This window comes from Myodes glareolus, chromosome 12 (genome assembly GCF_982192425.1).
Source record: "Myodes glareolus chromosome 12, mMyoGla1.1, whole genome shotgun sequence".
Lineage (NCBI taxonomy): Eukaryota > Metazoa > Chordata > Mammalia > Rodentia > Cricetidae > Myodes > Myodes glareolus.
This window is the reverse complement of record NC_142037.1, coordinates 43,279,147-43,305,818: the sequence shown is the minus strand read 5'-3', so window position 1 is coordinate 43,305,818 and position 26,672 is coordinate 43,279,147. Positions and strand designations below refer to the sequence as shown.

At 41.4% G+C, this 26,672-nt stretch overlaps 1 protein-coding gene across 2 annotated transcripts in view; it reads right to left on the bottom strand.

Annotated features, from left to right (window-relative positions):
* The window catches only part of Epsti1 (epithelial stromal interaction 1), a 101,987-nt gene that overhangs the window by 7,308 nt on the left and 68,007 nt on the right, over positions 1–26,672 (bottom strand). The window contains exons 8-10 of one of the 2 annotated variants that reach the window (XM_087912249.1): positions 26,436–26,519; positions 7,737–7,810; positions 905–1,004 (exon numbers count right to left, since the gene is read on the bottom strand). In XM_087912249.1, the coding sequence (XP_087768375.1) occupies positions 905–1,004; positions 7,737–7,810; positions 26,436–26,519 (258 nt within the window). The remainder of the gene's footprint in view (positions 1–904; positions 1,005–7,736; positions 7,811–26,435; positions 26,520–26,672) is intronic. The other variant, XM_087912250.1, reaches the window with a different exon arrangement.

Sequence of the window (26,672 nt, the reverse complement as noted above, 5' to 3'; positions counted from 1 at the left end):
CCTAAGCAGCCAGGAACAAACAAGCAGCCCTACTCAAACATCGCACACATACGTATGTATGTATACACACACACACATACATACATACATACACATGCACGCACACACATGCACACACACACACACACACACACACAAATGCACAAATACTCTTAAGTCCTCTTTCACTTGGGATTTAATTAAACTGCAAAACACACTGTGCTTTGTTCTGACCCTGCACACACTGCACTCACTCATTTTTGGAAGTACTGTTGTTGGTTCAAGAATCTATTGCACACAAAAACACATTAAACATATGGAATTGCAAGTGTGTTTTTCCCACAGAAATATGTAAGGACATTTCATCTTCCAAAAACACCTTGGGCTATAGGGCTTTTTAAAAAATCATTGTGGTAAAAAGTCTCTTTGATGTGCTGGTTTCACAGGGAAGCCCCATTGCTGGAGAGGAATGCTTAGTGCTTTCATAGCCACATTTCACTGCAGATCTCCGTGGGGAGAAAAACTGCTCATTTGTTTTGGTTGCAGGCCTGGGCAAAAGGTGATAAAAAGCCTTCCAGACCAGGCACAGGCGGAGAACAAAAGGCAGGTGTCTTGTTGCTTGGTTTTTTTTTTTTTAACTGAAACCTTTCTTCCCTCCTCCTTTTTCTCTCTTCCTCTTCCTGCTCGCCCCTCCCCTTCCTCTCTCTTTCCTCCTCTCTCTTCCCTAATTTTATACTAATTTATATATATATACTAATTACCCTAGCTGCCTCTCACAGTACACAATAATGATGATGATACTGGAGATGATGATGATGATGATGATGATTGAGGGAAATTCACAATATATGTTTAAATGCTCAGTTATTCTTATTCTTTGACTTGGGAAAAAGATTTTTTTAAAAAAGAAAAAAGAAAGACTCACCCAGCTGTTGGCACTATTCATATTCCAACAGCCTCCAGACTGCTCGAGCCCACCTGGCTGACTTTTGCCTTGGAGTCGGTCCAGAAAAGCATTATTTACCCTTTAAGACAAAGGAAAACATGTATGAGTAGCCAGCCTGCTGCAGGGATAGTGGGTTTTTGAGAACCAAATGGGCTATACAAACTGGTGTGGGAAGCCTCTTCCCTTCAGCTGAGGGGAGATCTACAGACACCTCGGTCTAGTGACAAGGGGGGGTCTGGTCCCAGTCCCCTCCTGAGGCCGGTACAGGTGTGTCTCAAGCCAAAAGAACATGGGTTCACTCACTGAGTGGCTATCATCTTAGCTAGTGCTCTGGTCACCCAAGGAAGCCAAGGAATGAGGCAAGGGCTGGAGATGGAAGAGCCAGGAAGAACTAAGTGGGGGTGGGGGTGGCGGAAAGCCCTGTGGCGGTGCTGCTGCAAGACAGACAACTTCCACTTAAGATCTACGGCGCTGTCAGTCACCTGGAAGAGAATCGCAAGAGGGGCACGGAGCAAGAAAATGAGCAGCCTGCTAGGGGAGAAAAGCAGATTGAGTATCAAAAGACAGAATAAGTACACCTTTCTCTGATTTTTTTTTCGTCACGCTTACAGCCACCGACTTCAAAACTTAGACCTGAATTAATAAGACAATTACTGTCACAAAGGTCAGGATAGAGGCTGCCAGCACAGTGGTGGTCTCACAAGTGAGCCCTCCATACCCATAAGGGGGTGATTCCAGGGCGGCCTGTGGGCCCCAAAGGACGCTGATGCTCTTGTCTCTTCTGTAAAATGACGTAACACCACCACTCTTCTTATGTCCTCCTATACACTTTAAATCATCTGTGGATTGCTTATCACATTTAATACAGTATCAGTACTGTATAAAGAATAAAGGACTTATTTACACTGTAATCTTTATAGTAAAGAATGTGTTTCACTGTATTCTTTAAGGAATAATGCAGGAAAATTGTTACAACACATAGCTCTAGATACAGTATTTTTTTCTGAAGTGTTTTCAATTCAATCTCTTCAAGCCATAACGATTTCTATAGATGACTACCTGGGGGCTCATTTGATAATTAATCACTATTCTAAATAGTTGTCTTATGGGCATTTTGACACCATCCTCTAAGTCACCTATGCACGGCTGAGAAGAGATGGGGACTCAGGAGCTGGGTAAAGAGCTATGAGTGACTTATAAACATAGGAGACAGACTAGAAGGTTCTTGGGGGCAGAAACAGCGCCTAGCAAAAGCATCTATTCAGCATGGCTCTGTGGAAGGAAGGGAAAGGTGGAAACTGAGCATGCCAGCCTCCTCTTCAGGCACGGAAAGCAGAATTAGGTCCCGGTGGATAGCCACAAGTAGCAACTCTCTGAGATGGGGACCTGCCAGGAAAACAATGACTGGGTGGCCCAGACATGTAGGTTGTCTGAACTCACTCAGCACCAGCCAAGATGGCAACTGTGTTGGGGCTCATTTTGATCTCCAAGGACTGATTGGCTGTTTCCCTACAAGTGGATCCCCAGCAGGCAGTGGCTGCTTCTTAGTTTTCTGTTGACACCCTAGAAACCTGTGCACATGCCACAGCCTGGCTCCCTGCAGGACCTTATGTCTGAATCACTGCCCTGAATCTCTCAGCAGGCAGGCTGAGAAAAATCTTACTAAATCACAGCCGTGAAGGCTAATGAGTAGAAACTGCCCTGTGAGAAACACAACCAAAGACATTCTGGAATGTGGACGCTCTTGGTGCTGTTTTTATAACATATGTACGTGTGTGTGTGTGTGTGTGTGTGTGTGTGTGTGTGCGCACACACACACACACACACACACACACACAGACACACACACATATCTATAGAGGCCAGAGGTCAACACTGGGTGTTTACCTCAATTTCTCTATATATTATATATTTTTAAAAATATTTATTTATTTATTATGTATACAATATTCTGTCTGTGTGTGTGCTTGCAGGACAGAAGAGGGCACCAGACTCCATTACAGATGTTTGTGAGCCACCCTGTGGTTGCTGGGAATTGAACTCAGGACCTTTGAAAGAACAGGCAATGCTCTTAACCTCTGAGCCATCTCTCCAGCCCTATATATTATATTTTTAAGACAATGTCTCTCACTGAACTTTGGGATGCTCAATTTGGCTGGACTGGATCATGCCCCAGTAGTGATCCATCTGTCTTTGTCCCCGACACACCAAACCCCCAGGGCCATAGATAGGTCCATCATTCTACCCAGGTACTGAGGACCCAAACTCAGGTTTCCAAGATTGCACAGCAAACACTTCAAGGCTGAGCCACCTCCCCAATCCCTTTATCTAGGCTTTTGCTCAGTTGTAAGAAGGAGCTTTCCTTAGTTTTCCCAATGCCCTCCCACCCCATAAAAGTCACTAGCTGTCTTAACCGTCTTACTAATCAATGTATTCTGAATTTACTCGTTTCCGTGGCTACCATTCCAGTTCCCATCAGTATCACCTCTCTGGGTTACTGTCTCCCTCCTACCCTGTTATTCCTCTTATAACAACCTCCACCCCACCCAAGAGAGAAAAGTGATCTTGCCTCCAATAATGGTTTGATTAAGAATGGCCCCCCATAGGTCATCTATTTGAAGTGTAGTCACCAGGGAGTGGCACTATTTGACAGGATTAGCAGGTGTGACCTTGCTGGAGGAAGTGTGTCACTGGGGGACGGGCTTTGAGGTTTCAAAGGCCTGTGCCAAGCCCATTGTCCCTCTCTGCGTACAGATTGGGATGTAACTCGCACCTACTTCTCCAGCATCACGCCTGCCATGCCTGCTGTCATGCTTCTTCCCACTGTGATAACAACAACTGAAACTTCTAAAAACCATAAGCCAGCTCCAACTGAGTGCATTCTAAGAGCTGCCTTGGTCACAGAGACTCTGCACAGCAACAGAACAGTGACGAAGACACCTTTCTTCTATCTAAAAATCTCCAAGGCTTGCTTCTCCCTGGCTTGAGAAGAGTCACTATCTTATGCAGGTTCATACTTCACCCTTCCCCCTTTGTGCCAGCTTCCGTATTCTGCTCTTTTCCTCCAGTGTAACCCAAACTTTGGGACGCAAAGTTCAGCCTTATCCCCACAGTGGAGCCTCTGGGCTTGCCGTCCTGCTGGCCACAAGGGGCCACTCCAGTAGAAGTCTCTGTCTCAGAGTTCTGTGTGCCCGCTTCTTCCTCATCCTTTGAAGTTAGCTCTTCTGTGAGGCCTTTGGTCCCCTGTCACCTCCAGTTGCTCACTGTCTGGTGTTACTGTTGTGGTATTCACCACCATTTGCAAAGGTTTCACTGTTCAATCCTTGACTTCCAGTTTCGTCTTTTTGATTTGCATGTGGTTGGGGACAATTTTTTGCTGGTTCACCCCATTGCCTAGCATAGACCCTTGGCTGAGTTTGCCCTGATAACCTACTCATTGAGCGAATGAGATTTCTAGGCACGTGTTCCCTATGTCTGTGGCTGTGGACAGAGGCTAGGCTGTGAAAAACCCACTGTAGTGGAGTCCAGAATACACATGGCTCAGTGCCAACTGCTCTGGCTGGGTTCTCATCAAGCAAGGTGGACAGGTTCCCTCTCAAGCTTGGCTACTAAGAGGAAGAGAGACTCTGTTCTCCGTGATGCTTCAGGAAGATCCTTGACTGGCTTACCCACTGCAGAATGATCCACCAAAGACAAAGGCAGTGCACAGCTGGCTTCTCTTCATCAGCAACAAGAATCCAAACGTGGAGGAAAGGTGCCTCTTGCATTTTTGTGGACTAACTAGAGACCATACATTTCATTGCTGTCAAACTTGTGCTCTGTCTTCCCCCCCTGGGGGTTAATTTGGATTAGGAATCATTACTCAGAGATGGTTCGAATTTTCATAAATCCATAGGGCTCATTCTGGCATCCACCTCACAGTCCAGATCCATTCGTGCCTTTGAACTGGTCATCTCAGCTCTCTGTGGGGTTCTTGGGTGCCTCTCTTTCTCAAGGAGTTATACAGGGTCGGGATCAGCTGCAGGGGTTGCACTCACTGCAGGACTCCTTGAAAAGCTCACACGGAACCCCACAAGCTTCCTATCATAAATGTCGGAGTGCGACCACCTCTGTGTCAACTTCTAAACAGGAGAAATCATGTTGCTTTTTGAATGCTAATGAAATCATGCTCCCAGAGTGCACCTAACTTATGTCGCGTATGTGTCTACTACATAGCTTGTGTTGTTGCTCTCAGAAGAGGTACCAGTAACTTTGTTCATCAAGGAATTATTGGATGTGTATCTCCTGACGCCATGGGAATGCACTCTATAAAGTCTGAAGGCAGCACAAATGTAAGCTCTTTTCAAAAATTGATCAAGAATTTAAATACATGCCTAAAGGCTTGATTAGTTGTTTCAAACTTGATTACCGAGTTTATTATCCACAGAGATTTCCTGGTGGGTTTAATTTGGATCTACGTGTCACCAGAATCAATGAGAGGGGAGACAGGTACAGAAAACAAACAGTGCCACCAATGTTTACGTATTTGGCAGAATGGGCAACAAATTTAAATAATGAAGGCCAAGAATGCAGCCCTTTCCACCTCTAAACAAATAGCATGCACCTTTATTTGGCACCCATCAAAGTTAATGTATTAGCAATGGGGGCTATTAATGTGACACACTGCTGTCTTTAAGATGCTTAAGGCTTCTTAATTCAACTAATCCAGAGGAATAATTGACTACTGATCGCAACCACTGTATATATAAAAGTAATATCAGTACTTTTTTAACCAAAAGTCTTCGAAAGAAAAAGTGAGCAAAACCAATAAAAATACTAGATAATTTACAGCCTACTTTATAAGTAAGCAATAATAAAGGCTCCTACTCACCTCAGTTTACCTAACAAAATGATCTAACCAATGTCTCAAGGTTTTGATCTCTCTCTAAATCAGAGTAAAACATATAAACTCACATTTAACATTTTAAAAGTTCTTTATGGGAACCAGAGAAACAGCATAGTCTACTCAAAGAAATATCAGTACCCACCAGCAGTTAGAGACACCCTCAGAAATGGAATATCTGTTGGACAGCTTTCAAAATGAAATCATTACACCGATAGACTTCAGTGGGACTGGAGAGATGGAGAGGCAGTCAGAAGCCCAGGTTGCTCTTCAAGAGGACCCAGGTTAAAGTCCCAGAACCCATATGGTGACTCAGAACCATCTGTAACTCCAATCCCAGGGAATTTGATGACCCTTTTCTGGTCCCTATGGGCACCAACCATGTGCATGATGCACAGATACAGACAGGTGAAGTATCCTTACTCTTAAAAATAAACAAATAAAATTTAAAAAACTAATTTCAGTGATAGAGGAATTTAAACACATAAGAAAAGTCATCAACTTGCAAAATGAATATGTTTCCTTAAATCCTGAAATCCCTAACACTAAATTCTTCTAAGATACTCCACCCTACTGCCTCCTAGGAAGAACCCTTCATTATTACAGAGATAGTTCATACAATGTTACTGGCAATGTCCTAACATGCATATTGAGTCTCGCCAGGTATTCTCAAAACACTCACCTCTGATACCAGGGAGTTTGCTATGAGATTGCATAGGTTACTAATGTTAGAAGCTACACCCATAAAGCCTCACCAACATGACCACAGAAACATGAACTGAATAAGGGTGATACTAATAGGCATGCAAAGTGGATGGGGAAAAGTCCAAGAGGCCTCAGTCCTACACAAAGAACTACAGGCAACCAAGGAATGCCGAGAGCAAGAGAAATAGTCTTTCCCAGGGAAGAACACCTGGTGCCATATGGTCAATCCGGAAAACATAAATGCAAGCAACATTATACAGACTGAACATGTTATATTCAGGGATATATCTGTGTGTGTATGTATGTATGTATGTATGTATATGTATATATATGTATGTATATATACACATATATATAATTCATAATAATTAATGAAAAAAGAGAGCATAAATTTGAAAGAGAACCAGGAAGCCTACATGGGAGCATTTGGAGGGAGGAAAGGGAAGGGAGAAGTAATGCAATTATATCATAATCTAGCAAATGAAGAGTGCTTAATCTATTGAAAATTACTTACTGCTTCTATCTTGAATCTTTACCTCCACCCTAAAGTATTAGTCACCATCAAATAGCTTTAATGAGGTTTTCCCCAAGTGTGTGTTCCTAAGCACTGGGATCTAACTATCTATATCAATCCAATAACTCCAAAGTCATCTACAAACAGCAACGTGCGGTCTCAGAGGGATGTGATGTTCTGCCGCATGGAAGGGGACAAAATAACAGCCTAAACAAACAGCACATGTGGTTCAGCCTTCTTTCTTTAAGGCAATGCATGCAGGCTCACATGAGCACAGGTGCCTGGGGAAGCCAGGGGAGGGTGTCAGATTGCCTGGGACAGGTGTTGCCGGCAGTTGTGAGAAGCTGGAAGTGGTCACTGAGAATGCCACTCGAGTCCTTTGTAAGAGCAATAAGCGCTCTTGACCACTAAGCCATTTATCTTCTCCAACCCCATGATTCAGCCTTCTCATGAGTTTGAATGTCCTTAAGCCAAGAAGTGTGGATATTCTGTGTGCATGCACATATGTATGCATACAAGTGAATATACACATAGATGTGTAGCAGTTGGCATAGCATAGCACACACATACTGTAACACAGTAACAGATTTAGAGGTGATATGAATTCCAGAACATTATTTAATAATACTCTAATGTCTTCCCAAAATGCTGCAAAACTTTATCAGTAATTGATTTTTACCAAGGATATTTAGCTTATTGGCCAGTTATACCTCCAGTGCTCAGCTTGATGGATTTGGGTTCTTTCTTCCTCTTGATGCCGTCCTTTAGTTTCCAGTAATTTATTCTGAGAACAATAAAAGTTTTAAGATATGGTTTTCAATTAACACGGTTGTATGAAAGGCACCCAAATCAATTACACATTTAACCTTAGCTGGTACAACATTTCACTCCTGAAACTTCCACTTAAATCTATTTGGACGTGAAATTATTTTCCCTCTATAAGTAGGTAGCAAAACTAATTGTAGCTTAGTCTAACAGAATAGCTTCATGGGTACAAAATTATCAGATTAAAAAGCCAATGTGCATGGTCAAGAAATTAGACCAAGTGGTACAAAGCACAGAGAAGGAAATACAATGCGACTCAAACTCACCTGTGTCTTACAAAGAAAAACAAATCAAATTAGTTCCTTTAAGAATATCACACAATACTGTTTCTTAGTATTTTTGTAACATTTCTCTCCTAGTAAAATTCCATTGCCACTTAAAAGTAAATTTTTGGACTTCATTCTGCAGTGCAGTTCTGTTGGTAAAGCGTTCCCAGCCTTGGAGAAGAAGTTCTGCCTCCCTAACAGTCACACCTGTTGTTTTAACACAGTTACTTCTCCCACCACCATAACTTTAGGCTCCCTGTGGTTGCGGGGCTTCCAAATACATCTCATGACCATGATCTCTAGTTTCTAACATCCTGCTTGTTTTCTTGAAACTATTAAGTCCTGTAGACACAGATAATTCGTTTATAGTCTTATACCATAGGACTAAGTGCCAGGATTTCCCAAATACCCGTTCTCTACCTCCAGGCAGACCAAGTTTTAATCCTATTTTAAAGACAGACAAAAGCAGAAGAAAGAAATTACTAGGCCGAAGTCATAAGCCAGCCCTTGAGCTAAAGAGATTTTTCTGGTAGAAACTATTCGTACCATCCTGACAAATGCATACCAATGAACAGTCCTGGCCATGAATGGTGTTTTAGAACTACCACATTTTCTGGTGAAAAGTCTAAAATAAACTAAAAATTCATACTGACTTTTCCTTTTAAACTTCATTCAAATGTCATCGCCAAAGGCAAACACTTCTTTCTTATACATTATACTCGAAATTCAACGCCTACTGGTCTATAAAGCCCATTAGACCTCTCTCATTCTTACATTGCATTAGCAAGAGAAATTGGAGAGTTTTCAAAATAATGACATACTATCCATCCACTGGAAACTTTCCCTGAACCTAGCTGCCGAGTCTACTGCGGGGGTTCTCACTTTTCCACAATGACATAAAGCCATCTATTTCTTTTAATGTTTTAACCACACCCCCACGGGGGACCAAACCCAGGGCCTCTGAACGCTGTGTGGGCGCTCTACCCTGGAACGCTATCCTACCCCTTCTTCTCTTTGAGCTTAATAGATACACAAGGTTTTAACGCTCTGTCAAATGGCCAGGCAGAGTGGCACAGGTCTGTGATCTTAGCCCTTGCATGGTTGAGGCCCAAAGGCTGAGCTTGAGCGCAGCCTTGGCTACCTATTAAGATCCTGTTTCAAAAAATAAGTCAAAGTATCAGAACCACATACTAACACTCCCCAGGTTTATACTAAAGCCAAACCAGTTGCTGCCCCTGCTTTGCCTCCGTACTGTTTTCAGCTGCTCTTGTGTGCATGATTACCTACCTAAATTATCTCCACATTCCTATTCTACCGCTAATTTTGGCTATATTAATTTTATTCTCTACTAATCATTCCAACCCTCACTACCATGCTCTTTCCATGCCTCCCTTTCCAATTCCTTGAGGGTTATATACGTGTGTGTGTGTGTGTGTGTGGTGTGTGTGTGTGTGTGTGTAGTGTGTGTGGTGTGTGTGTGTGTGTGTGTGTGTGTGTGTGTGTGGTGTGTGTGTGTGTGTGTGTGTGTGTCTGAATACAACCTGCTGAGTCTGTCAAGTGTCGCTCGTGGATGTGATCTCAGGGCTGGCCACTTCGCACTGTGTAACTGATTAGTTGTATTTTTTTCCAACTCCAGCCCTCGGAGGCCCACAGGCTCCCACGTCCCGCACTTTAATCACTCTGGGTCTTGCTGCTTCTTGAACACAAGCCTTTTCTGTCACTCAGTCAATGACCACTTGCCAGCTACAACATTTTTGCTAAAGATCTACAAGTATTTTGATAAATATCTAGATTCTATGTAGAACAGTTATATGGCATGTCTGAGGTTCTGGGTAGATTCTCACTTAAAAATAAATAAATAGACTTTTTAAAAACTTTTTGCTATAGTCCCTTTATTTATTCTTTTGTTCTTGTAAACTTCAAAAATAAAAAAAAGCATGTTTCAGTTTCTGTGGGCAAATGAGAATAAGGGACCAGATATAAACAATAAACAAAACTGCTGTGGAATTTATTATGGAAAAAAATCCAAGAATGTAATCATAGCTACAAAAAAAATGACCGGAGTCAACAACCACTGGTCATTAATATCACTTAATATCAATGGACTCAATTCACCTATAAAGAGGCACAGACTTAGAGATTGGATACGAAAACAGGATCCAACATTCTGCTGTTTACAAGAAACACACCTCAACCACAAAGACAGACACTTACTCAGAGTAAAGGGTTGGGAAAAGGTTTTCCAAGCAAATGGACCTAAGAAACAAGCGGGCGTGGCCATTCTAATATCTAACAAAATCGACTTCAAACTAAAATCAATCAGAAGAAATGGAGATGGACATTTCATACTCATAACTGGAACAATTCATCAGGAGGAAGTTTCAATCCTGAATATCTATGCTCCTAATATAAAGGCACCCACATATGTAAAAGAAACTCTTCTAGAACTCAAGGCGGTCATCAAACCACACACACTAATAGTAGGAGACTTCAACACTCCTCTCTCACCAATGGACAGGTCAATCAGACAGAAACCAAACAGAGAATTGAGAGACCTATTGGAGGTACTGAATCAAATGGACTTAACAGACATCTATAGAACACTCCACCCAAATAGGAAAGAATATACCTTTTTCTCTGCAGCTCATGGAACCTTCTCGAAAATTGACCACATACTCGGTAACAAAGCAAACTTCCACAGATACAAAAAAATATTAGTAACTACCTGTGTCTTGTCAGATCACCATGGACTAAAATTAGAATTCAACAACAATGCTCCCCCCAGGAAGCCAACAAACTCATGGAAACTGAACAGTCAACTACTAAATCACCCCTGGGTCAAGGAAGAAATAAAGAAAGAAATTAATCTCTTCCTTGAATTTAATGAAAACAAAGACACAACATACTCAAACCTATGGGACACTATGAAAGCAGTGCTAAGAGGAAAGTTCATAGCACTAAGTGCCCAATTAAAGAAAGCGGAGAAAGCACACATTGGAGACTTAACAGCACACTTGAAAGATCTAGAAAAAAAAGAAGCTGATTCACCCAGGAGGTCTAGAAGACTGGAAATAATCAAACTGAGGGCTGAAATCAACAAAATAGAAACACAGAAAACAATCCAAAGAATCAATGAATCAAAAAGCTGGTTCTTGGAGAAAATCAACAAGATTGACAAACCCCTATCCAAGTTAATCAAACGGCAGAGAGAGAACATGCAAATTAATAAGATCAGAAATGAAAAGGGGGACATAACCACAGACACAGAGGAAATTCAGAGAATCATTAGATCTTACTATGAAAGTTTATATGCCACAAAGTTGGAAAATGTAAAAGAAATGGACATTTTTTTAGATAAATACCATATACCAAAGTTGAACCAAGAACAGGTGAACAATCTAAATAGACCTGTTAGTCGCGAAGAGTTAGAAGCTGTTATCAAAAATCTCCCTACCAAAAAAAGCCCAGGACCAGATGGTTTCAATGCAGAATTCTACCAGAACTTCCAGGAAGAGCTAATACCTATATTCCTTAACGTATTCCACAATATAGAAACAGAAGAGTCACTGCCTAACTCCTTTTATGAAGCTACAGTTACCCTAATACCAAAACCACACAAAGACACAACCAAGAAAGAGAATTACAGGCCAATCTCACTCATGAACATCGACGCGAAAATTCTCAATAAAATACTGGCAAACCGAATCCAAGAGCACATTAGAAAAATTATCCATTATGATCAAGTCGGCTTCATTCCAGAGATGCAGGGCTGGTTCAACATACGCAAATCTATCAATGTAATCCATCATATAAATAAACTGAAAGAAAAAAACCATATGATCATCTCACTAGATGCTGAAAAAGCATTTGACAAAATTCAACACCCATTTATGATAAAGGTGTTGGAGAGACTGGGGATACAAGGATCATACCTAAATATAATAAAAGCAATATACAGCAAGCCGACAGCTAACATCAAACTGAATGGAGAGAAACTCAAAGCCTTTCCACTAAAATCAGGAACGCGACAAGGCTGTCCACTCTCTCCATACCTCTTCAATATAGTGCTTGAAGTTCTAGCAATAGCAATAAGACAACATAAGGGGATCACGGGGATTCGAATTGGAAAGGATGAAGTTAAACTTTCGTTATTTGCTGACGATATGATAGTGTACATAAGCGACCCCAAAAACTCTACCAAAGAACTCCTACAGCTGATAAACACCTTTAGTAACGTGGCAGGATACAAGATCAACTCCAAAAAATCAGTGGCCCTCCTATACACAAAGGATAAAGAAGCAGAGAGGGAAATCAGAGAAGCATCACCTTTCATGATAGCCACAAATAGCATAAAATATCTTGGGGTTACTCTAACCAAGGAAGTGAAAGACCTATTTGACAAAAACTTTAAGTCTTTGAAGAAAGAAATTGAGGAGGATACCAGAAAATGGAAAGACCTCCCCTGCTCTTGGATTGGGAGAATCAACATAGTAAAAATGGCAATTCTACCAAAAGCAATCTATAGATTCAATGCAATCCCCATCAAAATCCCATCAAACTTCTTCACAGACCTTGAGAGAACAATAATCAAGTTTATATGGCAAAACAAAAAACCCAGGATAGCCAAAACAATCTTATACAATAAAAGAACTTCTGGAGGCATTACCATCCCTGACTTCAAACTCTATTATAGAGCTACAGTATTGAAAACAGCTTGGTATTGGCATAAGAACAGAGAAGTCGACCTATGGAATCGAATAGAAGACCCAGATATTAACCCACAAACTTATGAACACCTAATTTTCAACAAGGGAGCTAAAGGTATACAATGGAAGAAGGAAAGCATCTTTAACAAATGGTGCTGGCATAACTGGATGTCAACCTGTAAAAAAATGAAAGTAGATCCATATCTATCACCATGCACAAAAATCAAGTCCAAATGGATTAAAGACATCAACATTAATCCGTCCACTTTGAACCTGATAGAAGAGAAAGTGGGAAGTAGTCTACAAGATTTAGGCACAGGAGGCCTCTTCCTAAGTAGGACCCCAGCAGCACAGACAATAAGAGAAACAATGAATAAATGGGATCTACTGAAACTGGGAAGCTTCTGTAAAGCAAAGGACACTGTCAGTAGGACAAAAAGGCTGCCTTCTGACTGGGAGAAGATCTTCACCAACCCCTCATCAGACAAAGGTCTGATCTCCAAAATATACAAAGAACTCAAGAAACTAGGCACTAAAACTCTAATTAACCCAATTAAAAAATGGGGTACTGAACTTAACAGAGAATTCACAACAGATGAACTTCGAATGGCCAGAAGACACTTAAGGTCATGCTCAACATCCTTAGCGATCAGGGAAATGCAAATCAAAACCACTTTGAGATACCATCTTACACCTGTCAGAATAGCTAAAGTCAAAAACACCAATGATAGCCTATGCTGGAGAGGATGTGGGGTGAGGGGAACACTCATCCATTGTTGGTGGGAATGCAAACTCGTGCAGCCACTGTGGAAATCAGTGTGGCGGTTTCTCAGGAAACTGGGAGTCAACCTCCCTCAGGACCCAGCAATACCACTCTTGGGAATATACCCTAAAGATTCCCTAACATACTACAAAAGCATTTGTTCAACTATGTTCATAGCTGCACTATTTGTAATAGCCAGAACATGGAAACAACCTAGGTGCCCCTCAATAGAAGAATGGTTAAAAAAGGTGTGGAACATATATACATTAGAGTTTTACTCGGCGGTAAAAAACAATGACATCTTGAATTTTGCATGCAAATGGATGGAAATAGAAAACGCTTTACTGAGTGAGGTAAGCCAGACCCAAAAAGAGGAACACGGTATGTATTCACTCATAAGTGGATTCTAACCATAATTAAAGGTCTTTGAGCCTATTATTCGTGATCCTAGAGAAGCTAAATAAGAAGATGAACCTGATGAAGATTATTTAGCTATCCACCAGGAGGTAGGAAATAGACAAGAGTCCCAGGTAACCTCGGGTGCATGGGGGGGTGGGAGGGTCGATGGAGGGGGAGAGGGCTAGAGAGAAGGGAGTAGGGGAGGAACGGGAAAGCTTGGTGGCCGGGGATGGGGGGGGGGAGGGAGGTAGGATGAATATGGGATCAGGGAACAATATATTTCAACTAAGGGAGCCATTTTAGGGTTTACAGGAGACTTGATTATATATGGCATCCCAGGTCCAAGGAGAAATCCCCCAGATTGCTCTCTGGACAGAGGAGAGGGTGCCTGAATCGGCCGTGGTCCATGACCATACTGATGTATATTTTGCTTATCACCATAGATCCTTCGTCTGGCGAAGGACGGCTATGCAGTCGGAGGCCCACATTGGAGCACCGGATTGAGCCCCCCGAGGTCCGGAGGGGGAGCGGAAGGAGGAGGAACATGTAAGACGAAATCAGTACTGCGAGGGATGCTATCACCCACTGATACAAGGGAACGGATCTGATGAGAGTTTACCAGGGCCAGTCGGACTGGGACTGAACGAGGACGTGATCTAGCCAGATTCTCGGAATTTGGCCGGATTCTCTGACTGTGGCTGGCCCGGGGTCTTTCTGAAAAGCCATTGACTATGACACTGGGACCTGTTTCCTCTGCATATGCTGGATTTTGGGGATCCAGTCTGTTTGGACGCTCGCCTTCCTGGACCTGGAGGGAGGGGGAGGGAGCTGGAGCTTCCCACAGGGCAGGAAACCCTGACTGCCCTGGGGGACGGAGGGGAAGGAGGGGGGGAGTGGGAGGAGTGGGAGGGTGTTGGGAGGGGGGGCGGAAATGGAAACTTTTATAATTTAATAAAATTTACTAAAAAAAAAAAAAAGAACTAAGTCAACCAGCAAGGCAGAGAAAACCACCATGCAGAGAAGGTTGAAGGCTAAGAATAGAGAGGTGGTGCACAAAAAGGCTAGAAAAATCTGTCGGTTCAATGCTATTCTCATCTTCACCTAGACTAATAGGAACCACAACAAGGAGACAAAATGTTTCTATCATGTTGACAAAGCTCAGAAAAGTCTAACAGACTACTGGGGACATCCAAACACTGTAGAGGGCCAAAATTTAGTCTTTGGAGCACAATATAGCAATAATCACCGAGAAATAAAATGTACCACATCCTCTGAGGAGTGTTTGAGGATGCATAGGATGTGGATATAGATGTTAACAGTTCTAGACAAAGCTGTAAATATTAAGGAGAAAATCTTAATGTCTATCAAAGGGGAGCAATCAATAAGTTGATGGTTCACATAATGAAATTGTATGGAGCAGTTACAGGGGAGAGGTTATAACTGGGGGGCTGGAAGACACATTGATTGATAAAAAGCCAGAGCAGGGACTGGAGTGAATAAAGTTTTTACTACAGAAATATGAAGACTAGAGTTCAGATCTTCAGCGCTCACATACAAGGTGAGTGGACATGGTGGCCCACCTATAATCCCTGGGTCAGAAGGCCCAGAATTCTCTGATCAATGGTGGCTCCTGAGCTCAGTAAGAGACCCTACCTCAGATAATTAAAGTATGAAGTGATCATGGGAAGACATTCCCCATCAACCCCTGGCATCCACATGAACTCACACATACATACACACACCTGCATTCATGTGTGTCTATACATACGAGAACGTGTATGCACATAGGCACACATACTACACATTCATTTATACATATGCATATACATACACACATACACAAAATACAAAAATTAAAAACAAAATAAAAGTCTAGAGAAGTTTTCTTAGTATTCTTACATGTAAATAGAATCTATATACAAATAACTATTTCAACATTTTATTTGCATGAGCATTTTGCATACGTGTGTGTGTGTGTGTGTGTGTGTGTGTGTGTGTGTGTGTATACCAAGGGTGTGGCCACCTGTAATGGCCAGAATAAAAGGGGCTGGAGTCCCTGGAACTGGAGTTACACAGTTGTGAGTCACCTTGTGGGTGGTAGGAATTGAACCCACATCCTCTATAAGAATAACAGATGCTCTACACTACAGAGCCGTTTCTCCAGCGCCCCATGTCAACGTTCACATGCTTGCATATGACATACGTAAAACATTTTGTAGAACAATGGAAGAAAATGTTCATTGCCGTTGGTAGAAAACTTGAAGGGTAGATGGATAGAGGAAACTTATCACCTGATAGACTTTGGTTTTATGATCTGTACATGCATGTATTATCTCCTTATACTAATTATAGAAATTTGTAACTCATGTAAAAGGCCACTTCTGCTTTCTTAAGTTTTTCTTTGTTTAAAGCTATAGTTCTAACTTTAATTAAAATGTATTAAAATAAGCAAATAAATAAAAATATTCTAGTAGGCACACTTTTTAACATTTAGAGATAATAAAACAGGAAGTTAGTCTATTAGGGAGCTAGGTACTAGCTACTAGGAAGCGAAGCAGCGCTAGACAAGAGGAGGGGAAGAGGGTGATGCATGCCATCCTCTTGCAGAGGCAAAGGATGGGGAGAGGAGAAAAAGACCCAATGGGAAGCGGGGAAAGGGAGCTGATAAGGCATGGCCATGTGAGAACATTGTTCCAGATGGCAGAAGAGAAGGGGCTGGCCACTGTGCTCAGGAATATTTTCTGATTATCAGCACAGGGTATTCCAAAGAGAGGCTGATTTTTCTTTGGTACCAAGAAAGATAATTTCAACTAATTAATCTGTTCTGCTGAACTGACAGCCGCCAAGGATGTGTCCACATGCCTCATAAGCACATTTGCAGTTCATTTCCTTGGGTTCTCTCATGGAAGGGCAACATCTCATTGAAAAAAGTACAAGGCAAGTTGTTCTGGTTCCAGGGGCTGAGACTGTATCATGAAAAAAAAATCAAAATGCTGCACTACCTAACACACCAGATGCTTGACCCTCATCCCACTCGGGGTGTATGTGTTAAGTACCAGTCCCTCCCCAGACACTGAATTTGTACAAATACAAGTGCAATGCTGTTCTTCCCCAAAGAAAAACAAAACAAAATGGAAGACAGACCCGGAAGGAACCGTGAAACAAAGCAAAAAGAAATGTGTTGTTGAGCGTAAGTTCCAATAATAGCACAGAAATACAAAGCAAAGAAGACAAACAAGAGAAATGACTATTCAATTGCAGGGGCATTTCATTTGTATTTTAATAAATACAAACCAGAATCAGATCAGGAAAGCAAAACAGACACACTGGCCAGCCTTACAGACCAGGCAGCAATGACACACACTTTCAATCCCAGTAGCCACATGAGCTTGCCATAGAAACCAGGCGGTAGTGGTGAACACCCTTAATCCCAGAACCAGAGAGGATTATAAAATGGGAGGAAACAACTCTTAGACTCAGTCTCATTCTTCAGTTCCCTGGAGGTAGGATTGCCATTTTAGACTGAGGTCGGGGTTAAGAGCCAGTGGCTGTCTGCTTTGCTTTTCTGGTCTTCAGGTTGAACCCCAGTATCTGTCTCTGAGTTTTTAATTAATCGTGCTACATTCAGTGTTTAAAGTACATCCATAAAAGCTCTCTACAGAGGCACAGAGTGGGACTGGGGATCTTTTCCAGACACTGAGAACTCCAAAGGAAGGGGGCACTTCCTAGAAGTGGTAAGACACCATCTTGAAATGTCAAGAACAGAACCATTAAGTACCAGCCCGGTGGGTGGCCACACTTGTATGTGAGGAACGTGCAGCGAACAGAGGACTGTCTAGGTTAGGAGGAGGTAGGGAGGACACTGTCCTGGAGAGCCTCGGCACAGCTCCAAGCAGCAGTACTGGGAGCCCAGCAGGCATTTCCTGCTAGAAGCAAATCAGCCCTGTGCTTCCTTTCACTCCCAGCGCCCTACACGACCAGAGGAGCCCTGGTACCACATTCAGGAGTGCGCAAGGCTGCAAGACTTGAGAAGAGACTAGAGCAAAAGCCAGGCTCCAAAGCAACTCCTAGCACACTAATTGAAAGCAAAAATAGGGCGGGTTTGAAATTATGTCCGATTCTGACTGTGGCGCGTACAGACACGGTTTAGCCCGACCGCTTCATGTAAACACGAGAGCGCCACCGCCTTGGTGGGATGAACTTCTCTCAGGAGACAATGTTCTCTTAGCTCTACTAGAGGAAAAGCACAGTGGAAGGAGGAGGACCCAGCCAGGACCGGAAAAATACTGCTGCTCTTGAATGGTTGCTAAAGAAGACTTTGAGGGAATGGGAGCGTCTAGGGTCTGGTTTTGAGGCTCCCTCCCGGAAGGGGGACTTCAACAGAAGGACAGAGATGACCTTGCCCAGCAAGAACGAAGCGGAAAGGTTGAAAGGGTACGGAAAAGGAGGCGCTCAATCAAATCGAAGGAAGGGAGCCCTGGTGGGTGAAGTCAAGAACATTATACAGGGAGGTGGAACACTAAGGGAAAAATGATAGAGTGTACCTAAACTCCCCCTGGACTAGCGCCTGTGAGCTCTGTCATTCAGAGTCAATCTTAACAGAGCCCAGCTCCACGATCTTTGATTTCTATCTTTCAAAAGAAACAGTTCTCCCATCAACTGTCTGTCTGTCTTCCTTCCTTCCTTCCTTCCTTCCTTCCTTCCTTCCTTCCTTCCTTCCTTCCTTCCTTCCTTCCTTCCTTTCTTTCTTTTTTAGCTTTCCCTTTGCTGAAGGTTTGATTCACTGCAGAAGATGTAGAAACTACAGAAAGTATAGAGGAAAACAAGTAATTACTCAGAAAACTCTCTGCCCAGAGACAAGCCCTTTTAACAAGCCGCTATATTTTCTTCCTGATTAAACAGACAGATCACAGTCTCTCACCCCGGCTCACATTACGAAGCTTAGCATGTGTGAGGCCTTAGGATCAACTCTCAACCTGCTTCCTCTCTTTTGATCTTGACAAAAATATCACGAGGCAAATAACAGCGCCATTGAACGCAGCAGACAAGCTGGGACGAGGAAGCAATCCCTACAAGGTGCAGGAGCAGGAGGTGGGTTTAACAATCTGTCTATACTCTATTTTTAATCTATGTTTTTATTTTACCAAATGTGAACATATTCCTGTCATTAAAATACGCTGGTAAGTACCATATGGACTTACAGAAAAACCTTTCAGTCTTCTACCAGTGAACAAATTGTTTCAAATTTTCATTAATCATTAAAAAAATAGAGTAAATGTGTATACACTTCTTGTGGGCATCTCTGATTATTTTCTCAAAACAAATACATATCTTTGCCAGACATAGTTGTTAGGGGCTCATCATCCCAGCACTTGGTAGGCCGGGGGTGGGCGGAGATAGCAAGCTCAAGGCTAACCTGGGCTGTTACACACTCTGTCAAAAATAAATAAACAAATACTATTTACAACAACTCATTTTTTTAAAAATCGATAGTGTCCAAGGGCTTTTAAAGTTCTCCTATCACTAGTAACAGCATCCTGCTTGTTCACACTCTATTGTCACAACTACTCTAAGTTCTTACCCCAGCAAACATATATCAGTAGTCATATTTTTCTAGAGTTTCTGCATTATTCTCAGAGCTGAGATCTAGAAATGAACTGTCAAAGTATTTTAAATGTTATTGGAATTAAACTCGAATTAACTTGGATAGAACTGTAGCTACTGCAGTGTGGAGTTTGTCTGCTCAGGGGCAGCAACCCCTGCTCTATTCAAATGGACTTTTATGGATAAAGGAAAGCTGGGCTTTGGGGCTTTGTTTGTTTGTTTGTTTAATTCAAGCTACTAAATGATTTTTTTACACAGGTAAGTTCATGCACTCCCTTTTAATTCATTATATTTTCTAATCAGTTGTCACTAATATTTGCGAGAGCTCCCTCTTGATATATCCCTTGTAACCACCTCTCTTATGGACTCCGCTCTGACTAATTTGCTTCAACAGACTCTCTTGGGCTGTGTGGGCGAGTTGCTCTCATCCGTAAATATTAGCTTATTTCCAATAATTAAAAATGTTACTTTAAATTTTCATTTCTTGCCTTATCAAGTTAACTAAAGTAATTCCCAAGGCTTGGTCCATGCGATGCTAACAGTTTTATATTAAATAACTTGGAAGACTACTATGTCCAAATTTCCAGAATGAACTTGGTTTATATGGCAGGGATTATAAAAATTCTTATGTTATTTTTGCCTTTTTAGAATGAACTACTTTGTCTTGGTAAATTACTGCCTGAGAGAAAAATTCTACTTTAATTTTCATTTCAGTATTAAATCTTTACCTTTTGAAGCTTTTATATCTAAAAGGTTGGTCTTCTCTCTCTCTCTCTCTCTCTCTCTCTCTCTCTGTGTGTGTGTGTGTGTGTGTGTGTGTGTGTGTGTGTGTGTATGTGTGAATGTACACACACTTACACGTACATGTTCTTAAACAATAGCTAAAGGAAAGCCTAAAATGTTAAGTCCTTTCCCTTCTTCTGGAAAAGTTTCTGAGCAAAAGGAAAAAAAAATTATCTGCCCTGTAAAAAAATTCTAAAGAACTTACTTCTAACTTCTGTCTTCTAACAGTTAAGCTTAGTCTGTTGGGGTAAGGAACTCCCAGAAAACTTGCTAGATTGAGTAGATTGAGGTATTTTCCTTTACCTTTGTGCAGTTTTTAGCTCTCTGACATTTTACATTTTTCCCAGAAAGTCATTCAGTTCATGAAGATTTTCAATTTATTAGTTTAGCCTTAGCTGCAGCAACAGGAGCTTAGTCCTCCCAAAGCTACACCCCTGGACCCCCAGTTCCAATGCTGTCTGCTTGTGTTTGTTTATTTAATCTCTTCCAAATCGTGCTTGCTGCAGATCCCTTCGTCCCTACGACTTTATCACAGAATACATGGCTGGAGTTCCAAAACAGCTGCTTTGTCAAGTTTCTAATTATTAAGTTATTAATTTCTGTTCTTATCTTAATTACTTCCTTTAGTTTCATTTATTGTTTCTGCTGTAAATTCCTTGGTACATAATTCATGACTTTTCTTCCTTTTCCTTGTTTTTAAGTATTAAATGGGTTTAGCAGTTATAATTCTACTCTCTGCAAGCATTCCCCATAGATGCTGGCAGTGCTGCTTTGTATGGCTTAAATAACAATCTTGTCTCCTAATTGCTTAAGTTCCTTTTGGTTTTCTTTGTCACCTTTTCACTTTCTAAATTAAACAACAACAACAAAAAAAAAACATAAAAAAACTCAGGAAGCACAATCAACGTATCAGAGACACTAAGAGAGGCCAATAAGATAAAAGGACTGGGTAAGTTATGTGGAGGAGTACATGAGCAGGATACGTTAGAACTGAGGTAGCTGTGCTCCTTAGAAGCTTCGTGAGGGAAGACTGACATCTCTGCTGAGACCGCCAGCTAGAGAACAGCATCCAGGGCATTGGTGTTGGTTTCTTTCCTTAAGCAGTCCCACCAAATGGAGGAAGAGAGCATGAGCTTAGAGAAACTGTGGTATGGGAAGTCCTTCTGTGTATGTGTTGCTTTTATTGATTAATAAAGAAGTGGATTTTGGCCAATGACTTAACAGAGTAAAGCCAGGCTGAAAGAGATATATGGAGAGAATAGGAAGAGTCAAGAGATGCCATGTAGCCACCTACAGAAGACAGATGCACCAGAATCTTGCTGGTAAGCCACTGCCATGTGGCAATACACAGATTAATGGAGATGGGTTCATTTAGGATATAAGAGCTAGCTAGAAATATGGTTTAAGTTATTGGCCAAACAGTATTGCAAACAATATAGTTTCTGTGTGATTATTTGGGTTCTGGGAAAGCGGGGGGGAACGAGGAAGCAGTCTCCACCAACAGATTGACGCACCAGTGTGTGCTAGCTAAATCCACATAAAACCTGAGAGAACGTAGAAAGGAAGTCTAGACACAAAACAACAAAGTTTAGTCATATTATTTTTTTTCAGAACGGCCCTATTTGCTGGTGGTATGACGCAGCTCCCTTAAGAGAGCTCTTCCTGATTCAGTGGTAGCAAAAACAACAACAACAAAAAAACAAAAACAAAAACAAAAATCTGGGTGGTTTCCAAATGGCACACGAACTCTGTTTTTTTCAGGACTTCAATGGTGTTTGTGGGCAGCATGTTGCAAGTTATTTGATGGCAGCATAGGCCAACTGGTTACCAGAGTTGAGGTGGTGAGCATGGCTCCCACCTGGCAGTCTCAGAGGCAGTGAACAAACTTTTACCATGTTCTACTGGGTGGAGCAAGCAGACAGGACCAGAGTACATCCTACCCACACTTGCTTAGTATTACATATAATACTAAGCTTCTGGTCAAAAAAATAATTACAGATGCACAATAAAGACAGATTTGGATATTAAAAAGACCTCTAAATGGGTCACAGTGTTGGATAAATGTATGTAGGCTTTGAAGAGAAAAGAAAAAGAGTATAGAGAGTTATAAAAAGAAATAAACAATTTTTTTAAAAAAATTAAGCAAAGTCTTTAAAGAAACAGTACAGACAGTCATAGATTAAAAGTAGTAAAGGAAAATAAGTCACTTAAAGATGGAAAACACACAGAGTCTGGATTATGTATATTATTGTGTTCTCTTTGAATTTTTTTGTCTGTGAAGGAGCTAAGTACAGAGAGACATTTTATTATATGGGTTGTTAAGCTAAACACACACACTATATATGTATATATATATATATATATATATATAGTATCTTGACTTCAAAACAACATATACATATACACACATATATAGAGAGAGATTTTAAAGGTATCTTGACTTCAAAATTTGAGTCTAAAGATTTGCTGCTTTGGAAAAGAGAGTCTTCTTATTTTCCACAGAGGATGAGAACCTGTGGATTCCTTCCAGACTAATGTGGTTTGATGGACCAAGATTCCCCTGAAAGATGGCTGTAAAAAAATCCCAAAAAGAAAATACTTCACCCAACAAAAATCAGGAAGCAGTTTGGAGAGAACTATGCTCAAATTCCCTAAATGATTGCTTATACATGTTGGTTTACATTTAAAGGCGGATATGCTATAGAGATGGATACTTTGCATTGGTATGGATCTTGGTCTATTGATACAAATTTTAGGTCAATTTGTTATATGTACATTTCTGCTCTTGATTAAGGTATTGTGTCTGTGTAGCTCATTAAAAATGTAATGTATAATTAATAAATAATCATCTATAATAGTCAAGCTTGTAGTCATGTTAGTTAAATTTTCTAAATATATATAGATATATTTCAGTTAGATAGGTATTCTTCAAATCTTTCAGAGACCTTCAGACTATGGCATTTAAAATGTTTTAAAAACTTAGGATTTTTTTATGGTAATGAGACACATCTGGTCCTGGCAGCACCAATTACTTCAAGAGGAAGATGGACATCAGAGAGACTCCTTATGAAGTTTTCTACCCATTTGAGCAAGAAACTGTTCTTTCCTGGACTGCTTGCTATTATGCTGTATGAACTGGACATGCAGGACCCACAGAGAAATGATTGTTAAACTTGCCTAAAGGTGAGAGTTCTTCAGTGTCCCTGCTTCATTAAAGAGTCTGTGAGACATTCTGCAGGACACAGAAGAAAGTGACTAACAAACTGCCAATAAGTAAAACTGTCTTGGAAATTCCCTGCTTCCTGGAAAAGTCTGACAGATACTATGGGCCAGTAAGCTGAAGACAGGTATCCACAATGTTACCAAAAAACTTTGGGTGACTGTCCAGGATACAGAAGAAAGTAACTGAACTATCTTTGAAATTTCCTGCTTCGTGAAAAAGTCTGCTGAATACTATGGGCCCGTAGGCTGAAGATGGTTGCCCCAATGGTACAGAAGAATTTTGAGTGACTATCCAGGCAGTGAGATGTCTCTGTCAATTCAATAGTTTTGGAAGTTGCTTATAATGTACTTCCTGTTTACTTAGGTTATATTATATCCTTCTGGAGTCTTTGAAAGAGTTGAAGAATAGAAAGCTATAGTTTTTATTAGTTATAATAAAAGACAAAGTAGATATAAATATTGTAACTGTGATTCTTGTTTGATATCTGTTTTATTATATATAATTTTACTATGTTAAAGTTAAAACCTTCCTTTTCATTTAGACAAAAAAGGGGGAAATGGTGTGGGAAGTCTCTCTGTATATATATTGTTTTTACTGGTTAATGAATAAAGCTGTTTTGGCCAGTGTCTTAGCAGGATAGAGCTAGGTGGGAAAACTAAACTGAATGCTGGGAGAAAGAAGGCAGAGTCAGTAAGAAGCCATGCAGCTGCCTGCACAAGACAGACGCCTCTGCCGGAGCCCACAGGACTCTTGCTGGCAATACACAGATTAATGGAGATGGATTATTTTAGGATATAAGAGCTAGCTAGAAATATGCTTAAGCTATTGGCCAAACAGTATTGCAAATAATATAGTTTCTGTGTGATTATTTTGGTTCTGGGCAGCCATGAACAAACAAGCAGCCTCTGCCAACAAAATAGGGCAGTATGCCATATACTCATGATCACAGAACAAGCCACCACACATGAGGGCAGTAACTGCTTATCTCAGGTCCAGACAAACATGAGCAAGAATCACCAAACATTAAGAAACAAATGCATGGAAGATAAAAACAGGTATATGAAGATAAAAGTTGGTATATGAAGTAGAAAACTTTACTATTTGGATAGTCACCCTCAGTGGAGAGATGAGGATATTAGACTCACTACAGTAAAGCCAACCAGCGGTTTGGGGAAGCAAATGAATTCAGTATGTATCTCAAATAAGCACAGCACAGAGAGTCCTGAGAGACTGCAGGCAGCGGGATGATCCAGTACCTTCTTCAGAGTGAGACACAGAGTGAGGAAGCAAAAGAAACAATGAAGACGGGTGGAGAGCTCATCCTGCGGGTCTGGAATCCATCTGAGAGAAGTCCCGAGAATGGTGAGCGGTGACGCAACAGGGGAATAAACAGTGATAGGGAGCCCGAGAGAGGCATGCATTTCCAGCTCTGAAGAGACAAGCAGAAGCAGTGTGACAAGATTAAAAACAGAAACAGAAGCACTGTACATCTTTTCATAATCTGGGAGGGGAGGGGAGAGAAATGATGAATAGACACAACAAAGAAAATGCAGTCACAGATCCTAAGAATAAAGAAAATACTGTGACGGAAATGTCAGTTGCGTGGTCAGAGCACAGATATGCGCAAATGAACCACCATCCAAGAAAATGCAAACATATCAAACCACAAATGAGAAAAGACCATGAAACCGCGTGAGAGAAAACCAGACACTTTTTTCACCGCACAGGTGTTTTAAACCAGCGGCAGAGTGGAAAGTGAGTGATGGGAAAATGCCACATAAACACTAAGAACAACGAGGAACAGGAAGTATTGGATAAAATACGGAAAGATAAAAAGGGAAATATACCCCAAAGACAATTTATGAGAAGAACACACTGTTTCAAATCAGTCAGTAGTCCACACTGAAAGGCAGCCTCCCTTAGCCTCATTGACCAGATCTACAGCCTACGTTAATGGTGAGAAACAGTCACCAACAAAGAGAATGGAAATCCCCGGGACAGTGAGATGAACTAGGACTGAATCCTTGGCCTGGCACAGCCCCTCTGTTTTCTGGCACACAGGCCAGGGAAAATAGAGTGGAATCCTCTAGACAAGCCAGGGATACCGCAGAAGAATAGGCGCGTGGTCAGCACTGGGAGGGACCACACTGCCGTTCTGTCTTCACGTCTGCTTCCCTGTTGCACTGGTTACCACATGTTCTGAATGCCTATAAAACGAAACGTACGCTGCCTGTTTCGCTGCCTCCTTCGAATTCCCTATATGCTCCACAATCAGAGCCTACCTATCACAAGCGTGTTTGACCACCAGGTCACAACCCTGAAGAGTTTTAGTTACCAGACTAGACCCTTTAAGTTGTGAAACTCAGCCATTCATAAGTTAGGAAGGTCTACATTTGTCTCACTGATTTCTGTTGCTGAAAACATGTAGAACGCTTTACATCTGTACACATGCATGTAACAGACATGTAAACCAGTTCCATAATGCCTGCTACAGTCAAAGCATGGAAATCTTTTCTGGGTGTCATTTGTGACTTTATTTACCCTTGGCTAAAATGTAGGTCATTTGTGTTTTGTGTTCTCATGTGTGTGTTCATCTTCTCTGTGAACTGCCAACACTAACTGAGGCCAACACAGTACAACCCACTGCAGGATGACATACGTAAAACTTTTGGCTGGAAGAAGCCACCTCTGTAGGAAAAACCCAGAATTCATATTTTGTTTGCAATGTGTTGTCAGTTTTTCCAAAATCTTTTGAAGAAACTAAATCTGTCTGTTCACCAGGCCTTGAAAAGCACCTGGTTTGAAGCAATCTGCACCAACAAGGAAGGCTTTGCAAATACCTGCTGATGTTGACCATCCCTCATCTTTGGCAACTTTTGGCTCTCTTTTTTCCACAGAGAATCCTTGTGAGTTTGTCTACTGGCCTGTAAAGGTACAAGCAGAGAATCATCAAATTGGTGCATCCATCTTCCTACCAAGGGACCGCTGTTAATAACTCAGCCTCCGTGTGGAGCGCACACTAAGCTTCCCCTACACACTTGCTTACTGAGTGATTTATGCACACATCTGACGACATC